The sequence below is a fragment of the Crassostrea angulata genome, chromosome 10, assembly GCF_025612915.1.
Source record: "Crassostrea angulata isolate pt1a10 chromosome 10, ASM2561291v2, whole genome shotgun sequence".
Taxonomy (NCBI): Eukaryota; Metazoa; Mollusca; class Bivalvia; order Ostreida; family Ostreidae; genus Magallana; species Magallana angulata.
Window position 1 is genome coordinate 8,926,311 of NC_069120.1, and position 8,058 is coordinate 8,934,368.

The 8,058-nt window shown below is 38.4% G+C and overlaps 1 protein-coding gene across 1 annotated transcript; it reads right to left on the reverse strand.

Moving 5' to 3' along the window:
• Positions 1–1,965: 1,965 nt before the first annotated feature.
• LOC128168165 (growth arrest and DNA damage-inducible protein GADD45 alpha-like) lies at positions 1,966–3,048 on the reverse strand. The gene is made up of 3 exons (XM_052834280.1): positions 2,897–3,048; positions 2,458–2,779; positions 1,966–2,333 (listed from the first exon to the last, which is right to left on the reverse strand). The coding sequence occupies exons 1-3, from the start codon at positions 2,941–2,943 to the stop codon at positions 2,229–2,231; spliced, it is 474 nt and encodes a 157-aa protein (XP_052690240.1). The 5' UTR covers positions 2,944–3,048; the 3' UTR covers positions 1,966–2,228.
• Positions 3,049–8,058: the final 5,010 nt, after the last annotated feature.

The following is an 8,058-nucleotide window of genomic DNA, read 5'->3' on the forward strand; positions in this document are numbered from 1 at the left end:
GATATGGCTTCAGCAACGTAGGAGCGTAAAAGCCGCAACCAAGTACCACACATATTATATATGTTATTGTAAATAATATTGTTGCATATATAATATCTATTATATATAATTAGATATTGAGGTCAAACTGATTAACACCAGTACTTGAAGAAACTAGTTTCTACCTGTGCATTCTCACGTAGAATACACTGGTATATACAATGCTTTATATCAAAGCATAATTATTGTCCTAGTTTAAACAACTGCCCTGTTTCTTAGATCTATATGACAGTGTCACGTTGTTGCAATGACTGATGTTAAGCGAATAATAAACTAAAACATTACAAAACAAAATTTCAACGGTTGCAAAAAAAGTTGCAGGCCGCTGAAACATAACTGAGAAAAGCAACATAAGTTTCATTGGTTCACTTTTTATGAAAATCTCTTGAAAGTTAGATAATCACGCTCTTTTCAAAAACATTCTTTCACGAAAACAAGGCACTTGTATCGATTTAAACCTACGGATTTTTACTTCCTAGAAAAACAGCCATAATGTCATGATAAGCACACAAACAGTTTTCAAAAAAAAGTTCAAATGGTTGAGATGCAGGCCAAATGAGGAGAGCGAGAGTTGAGCAAGTTCAGAGTGGATCGATGGTAGATGGTAGATTATTCCAACTAGGGAATGCGAAGACTTCCATATAAGGAGGCAGACGGCATCCCCAGCAAGGGCGTCTGTCTATTGTATCGGCGCTGGCGAATAAATCATAAAGTTGACTAAATTATCCAACATGACGAGACAGTGGCGCGCTGATCCCCGTACTAAGCCAAACGAACTCTAATATACCGAGTAAGTTGTACCTTTATCAGCACACGGGCTGGGACGGTTATAGTGCACGTCACGGTTCGGCGATCAGAGTCGTGAAGCGGTTCATTTCTCAGTGCGCCGCACTTTTAACTTATTTATCTGTAACTAATACAAGACAATTATTTATGCTTTGTAAATTCATTACAGGTGTTTTAATTGCAGGTAATAGGCTGGCACAGACAGCCTTTGTTCCCGCTTCCTTTCTAGGGCCTTATTCGGTTACTGAGTTCGATAGCAGTGCGTGCCACCTTCTTCTTCAGTACTCAACACAGACCTTCCACATGCTCTATACAATGCCATACTACTCACGATACAGTCAGATATGTAGTTAGTTTCTTTATCTTTAAAATACTTTGTGACCTCATACTTGAACAAGACTTAATTCACGGGGCAGGAGTATATCATAACAAAGGTGAGAGGGAGAGGAGACGCCGTAAGACGGCTTCCGGAAATGGTTCAAAAGTATCGAATTCCACCGTGCTCATTCAAGTATCTTGCGGGTGGATTACCGAGTCTGTCTTTTGATGAGTTACATTCCTCACCGATGTCTGATCAAGGTGATTCAGAGTTGTTCGGTGCATAGTTCAGTATCTGAAGTGTATTCCTATCATTATTCACGGCGCGAACATTTCTCTCCTAATGATATTCAAGACATTATCATAATGACTTGTACAAGACTGTAACAGTTAGGAGATATATACACTCAGCCTCGAGAGCTTAATACAGTATTACATTATCATATATAACGTCCGTCTAATAACTCTTGTGGAGACAGTAATTTCACGTTTTGCAAAACGGATTCCATCAGGCGCCTTACGTTCTATAGTCATTACAATTCAACTCCAAGGAAAACTAGCTGACGTTTTAACAATTTAACACTATTGAATGCAATCATTGTCCTGACCAATTTTTCGGTCATTCAAATTATATTTTGATTTTATCAATCTTTATATATAATACTTCAATTGCTGGTCAAACCTCAAATAAAAACAAATAAATGCAAATTGATTTCTGATAATATTTTATTAGTACAACAAAATATTAACATTGATAACAGATAAGAGACCGCTTGATTTGGAGTCTGCCACAATATGGTACAAATACAATCTGGGGACATCGTATAAATTGTGGGTCAGATGTAAAGCCAGTCTCTTTCTCCACAGACAGCGACATGTATCCCCAACGATGGTCGCCAAGACCGGTGAGGAAATGCACATGTACACTGCACCTCTCTTAGGAACACGTGCTCGTTGGCGCGAGTCTCTAGGGTTTCAATCCGTTCAGACACTGCTGCCAGATTTTTGGGTTCACGTGCTACGAGATGTGAGTTCATTTACTCAGAGTGAGCTGCTGAGAATCACGAGGAGTTCACTGCACTACGTCACTCCGGTAGGGTTATCACGGGGAAAGGTTCGATCTCGTTCTTGATGATGTAATCAAAGAAGTCGGCCAGCATCGATTCCGATGAGGACATTTTGTCTGCGTTCTACAAAAACAAAGAATACACAACATCAGTTACTACGTCTGGTACCTTTAAAAATTTTCACAAGCATATTTTCCAAAAGGTGGGATTGGAATGTGTAAACATTTGATTTAAATACCAAACGTACCTTGACAAGAATGCAGGACAGGTCGTCTGGTTCATTGTTGTTGGGGTCAGTGTGAGAGGACAGGATCTTCCTGACCTTATCCTCGCTGTCCACCTTCAGGAGAGGGATGTCGTTCTCCCAGCAGTAGGCCTCCACCAGCTTGTGCTGGATGCTGATGAGAACATCGTCCGACTTGTTCTCCAGCAGAAGACAAAGGGCCACGCTGTCTGCTTCCTCGCCCAGGAATTCGGCGCTAGGCATGGCTCCCAGAACCAGCCTTTTGTCTGTTGCAGCCATGTCGACTACGTCTTTGACAGCCTCTGCCACTTGGCTCATGTAACATCTGCAAAACGAACAAAGAACACGTGAGCTTACTGTAGATCGTTAGGTAACGAAACCTCAGAAATTCTCAGGTAAACTGAAGGAAAAAAAATAAATGCAGGTCGTAAAAGATGCTTACCTGTCTTCATGAGCCATTTTTGAAGCAAGTAAATCCGTAACAGTCATGATTGAAATTAAATCCTTTGTGTTAAGTGATAAAATCCACAGAGCAATACAGTACACTTCCGCACTATCGAGTCTCGTCTGAACATGTGTTTCATACAATGCAAGCCTCGCTTTATATACCGTCGGCGAAAAGTGGGCGGAGCTAACGGGTTTCTGCGCTTTGTGATCCACTGGTTGTTGACCTGAATTGATCCCGCTCGGAAGAAAATGCCCATCGGAGTAAATGAACCTGGAAGATCGCAGGTTATTGACTTATTCTCAACAAAATTTTGTCATAAAGAAAATCTAATGATGATAATGGTGTTCCAGTAACCCACAAGTCACTGCTCTTTCCAGATCGTTATGCGGACCACTGGAACAATGAGCAGCATTTATCAATCGTTAAAAGGACTTTGCCACTTAGGTCATGATGCATAAAGAGAAAAGGTCCAAGCCAATTCCTTCGCTCTTGAAGAATTGGTACTTTGTACTGATAAAATGAATTGATATTGGACGTTATTTTTTTCAACAATATGAAAAGTAATGATAACGGACCTTGACTGTAGTCTATAGTATTTTGGCCTTGGGTGTGAAGTGTGAAGAGTGCATCGAAGTAACAGTGCAGAAATGTCTCATCTAACCAACTCCCCGTAGAAAATATATCAAATGTTGAACGTGAACAATGGCTTAAAGAAATATGATTGATCAGCTCTCTGGTGAATATGATTAACCTTACACAACAGTCGAGGTCAGATCGGTATACACAGATGATGAAGACTACCGGTAGCTTATTAATATATGTGTCATGTATAATTGGATGATTCAAAGACAAGAACCGCTGCAGAGCACTACTAGTGCTTTGTTTTACCCATCTCATATCGCCATAGATAATCTGACAAACTGATCTGCATATCATTATGGCAAAAGTCATCGGCCAAATGGCTGCATCTGAAGGACTCAGATTCCCAATCAAGCCAGGAGGATCGTTGGGAAAATTCAGCACGACAAAGAGAAAAAAATGACCCTCTGGATCGTAGAATCCGATTAACGGGACACATTACTGTTATGTTTTGCCACCAATTCAAGGTCATTTTGTTTTCTCGATCCATGACCAGATCAACTTTGTGCTTTTATAAAACAGAGAATGTTTACCTATTTATGTTGTCGCCAATGCTTGTACATGTATCATTCCAGTGAAATCTGGATTCCTATCTATGCATGATTACAAATTACCAAGGATGGCGGATCAATTATCACCTCAGAAGCAATCGCAAATACATGTAGTAAACATGATTAGACACTTTTAGTAGAAAATGTTATGAAACTAAAAATAAGACAAAGTTTTGATTTTCTTTATTTATATAACAAATGACTTATCAATGTGAAATGCGACAGAGATTATTATCAGTGCACAAAGGTCATCGGCCTGTTAGGTGTTTTGGATCTGGACCGCACTAGGTCCGGCGAGGTAGCTTGTGACTCATTGTCTTTCTGTAGAGTCGTAAGTGACCGGATTTTCCTCGTATCGCACTAAATGTAACGCGCACCTGATTCTCCCAAAGTGTACTTTGGCAATTGACCAGGTTCGGTACACGGAAAGAGGTACATCTGGTCCGAGCGATCTCGCGACTGGCGATAGTAACGGAGAAATAGCGAGATGTAAACATAAGGTAACCATTGCCTGACTAGCACAGGACTTTGTTCGCTTGACAATACAAGTGCGTTACGTAGAGTATTTCGGCATGACTCGAATATATGAATGAACCTTATTCTCACCTGTGCTTATCAGAATATAAATATATCGACATGATTCACTTTTAAAATGATCATGCATATCAATCATTTCTTTTCTTACAGATTACCTACATACAGATGTTCGTGAAAAAAATATAATTGTGAAGCAAAATTTTACTTGCTAAATAAGAAAATAACCATCATACATAAACATATGTCATGATGTATTTGTGGTTTAAAAATAGGTGGCTTTTCTATTGTCTAATAAGATACGGTTGCATGTTTCCTCGAGTTAATCCTGTGAGTCTGTGTTTGGGTTTTTTAAGGACCTTATGATTTCCGGGCGTGACCGGGATTTCTGGGGCAGCCGGATGTCACATACGTAAATCGCGATCTGAGCAAAGTAAGACCCCGGTCACAAAAAACACTACCGTGAAGTACGTGCAACCATGTGGAAATGAAATATCGAACTTAATCATAAGTATACAGAAATCATAACGATGCGCCAGTACAATATGATCAGGTTTGACACACATGCGATGCATCAAAACCTTAGTGCGAAAATGAATAATTTGAAACTCTAAGGTCAATCCATTTAACTTGATTATTTTAGTTTATAGGTTATAGTTTAAGTAAAGAACAGGTGCACAGCACAGGTCCTTCCAACCATCGTATCTGTGTCGCATATGGCCACTGATCTACTTCGATCGTCTGACCAAGAATGGTACCGGTGTCAACTTTCCGTAATTCCTCTAAAACATGTGGAAAGTGCACTAGGCTTTATTTTTTGTACGATACAAGCAATCATAAGCAAAATTCTAAAACGGGGACGGATCATCAGCCCCACCCCTTCCCCCACCCTTGATACATGAACGTCCCAAGAATCAACATATTGCTAGTTGGATTGCATATTTCTATATAACACGCTATATTGTTTGTTATATGTATCATAGTGTAGTAAAAGCCCCTAAGTAGTTTCTTTCCCACTTAAGTTGTTGCTGGGAGTGAAAGACAGATGTTTTAAAGACCACAAACATATTTTCAACAACATTAACAAAATAATATAAGAAAATGATATAACACAATGAATTTACATTTTGTGGCACGTCTAGGTGGGTACATTCACTCCATGCCCAGATATAAAACGATGACTTTACATGTACATATAAACCTTTAATTTAAATTTAATGAGTTTATATAACTTTCATTTTTGCAAACCGCGTCAAATATATATTATTATGTGTGTAGTTACGCGTTACATATATAATATCTTTTTCAATTTTAAATCTAATCTACGTTGCTTTATTGTTTACGGAGAAATCTGCCTTCAGTACCTAGAACATTGATATATTTCAAATACAGTGTATGGTGGAAATCTCAATCTACACAACCTTTAATATCTCGAGCATCGAGACGTCGAGTACATAAAGAAAATATCTACCTTCCATGTTTCGAGAATTGATATATCTAGTATTAAGCATCGAGGATATCAATAGGTATACCACTCTGATATCGACATGTCGAATACAGCTAGTCGTGGATATATCGAATTCAGAAACTTCCTCGAACATCGACTGAAATGTCGAATACAGTGTACTATAGGTATCTGGATGTAAGTCGGTGCCCCCGGTTTTCACAGCAGAATTTTTTGCATAAATGAACACGGATACCTTTATGTTGGATTGATAATCTTTAAATGGAAGTAAAATCATGATCTGCTGTATGTATCATTCCAGTCTATTGTAGATAATATGATCTACTGTATATTTTATCCTAGTAGTTTTAAACCCACGCTTAACCAACATTGCGCTATATTCCAACTTAATTAGACTAAAGTAATGATGTAATGACAGTCTGATATTCAGAGAGTGTTAGAAAATCAGTACATGCTAAAATAGTAAAGAGAGAGAGAGAGAGAGAAAGAGAGAGAGAGAGACGGGTGGGGGAAAGATTCCTCTCAGAGGATTCCCATAGTTTCTGAAAATTTCCTCAGGTGTTTGATGACAGGATTATCTAACGTAATCCCCACTATTTCTATACACCTACACCCATCCGGAACACTGTATCATATTTTGCATATACACAAACCAATGAATTGCTATGGCTTTGAGGCGAGTCCCTGACCCCGCGTTACAAGGTTCTTACAACCTCTCTAAACTGAAAGTACCTTTATCCTTGTTTGTCTTGGGTGTCCTTCGAATGCCCCATCGCCATGTTTGGACATTCCATTGATAGTTCACATCTTCCTACTCTATTTACTATATTTTTTAAATACTGTGAAAGTTGAACAAAACACCATCAATTCCCGCGGCATTCAAACTCCGACTCAATCTGCTTCACTATATGTATTATCTGTCTATCGTTAATCCCCTGAAATATGAGGTATATCGCTATAGGGACCCAGAGTATGTCAACAGTTTCAGGGAATTAAACAATAAGGATTGTGTTCACAGAAAGTTCAGTCCCACTTTATCCGCCTACATTTTTCTACCACTGTTTGATTTCTGTGAAGAAACTAGATTTGATAAAAGACAATTGGGAGTTGTTGATGTTCTATAGATTGTTGTCAAAAGGAACAACATACTTACATACCTATACAAATTTATGTAAAATCAGTTACATGTGATTGTTTAAACACATTTTTGCATATGAATGTTACAATATATTTATATTATAATAACATACATATCCTGACCTCTATGTATTAAGGGCGTTTGCTCATTAAAGTAATATTTAACTTGAAATTATGTTACACCTATATAGGTCAACAACCAATAAACAGGTTTGCAAAACCGTGTTTTTGACCTCATTTACTGATTACAATGTCAATGTCATAATTGATATTTACATCTGTATAGGAACAATTATAAGAGCTATGTCCAATATTCATAATCAAGGATATAAAAAATGTATATGATACTGGATAAACAAGACTAATAAATTATCTCTATTATTCTAGGACGTCGTTCTTCCAACATGGTATGGAAACTTCGGGACAGCTCACGGCCCAGGAGTTAGTAATCAATTCCGATTGATTGATTTCAAGCGAGTTGGCGTTGGCGAATTTCGCAGACACACCGTGCAGTGTAGAGCGAATGCAGTGTTATCCAATAGCGCAGATAGCAGTAATGCCATCTCTTAGACAATAGCTGAACGCACGCGGTCCCTTGTTGCTATTGACAGAATTTGAAAGATTTGAGGAAATGAGCTATTCTCTTTGAAGACAATTGTTTTTCTCTCGCATGTACTCTTGTGTAAAGTTTAATACACATGTAAACAGGAATTCATGGTGAAAATATAAAGATATAAATCAAAACGTGTTTGTGTAGATTTACATTCGTTATTGCTGCGACTAATTAATGAATTGTACGTGACAGTCCTCCGCTGTCCCCTCCGCCGCTT

Excerpts from the sequence above, each read along its gene's own strand:
- LOC128168165 (XM_052834280.1), bottom strand. The coding sequence starts at position 2,943 with ATGACTGTTACGGATTTACTTGCTTCAAAAATGGCTCATGAAGACAG. Across the intron at positions 2,780-2,896 it reads AAAATGGCTCATGAAGACAG|ATGTTACATGAGCCAAGTGG; the intron begins GTAAGCATCTTT and ends TTCGTTTTGCAG. Across the intron at positions 2,334-2,457 it reads TGTCCTGCATTCTTGTCAAG|AACGCAGACAAAATGTCCTC; the intron begins GTACGTTTGGTA and ends TTGTTTTTGTAG.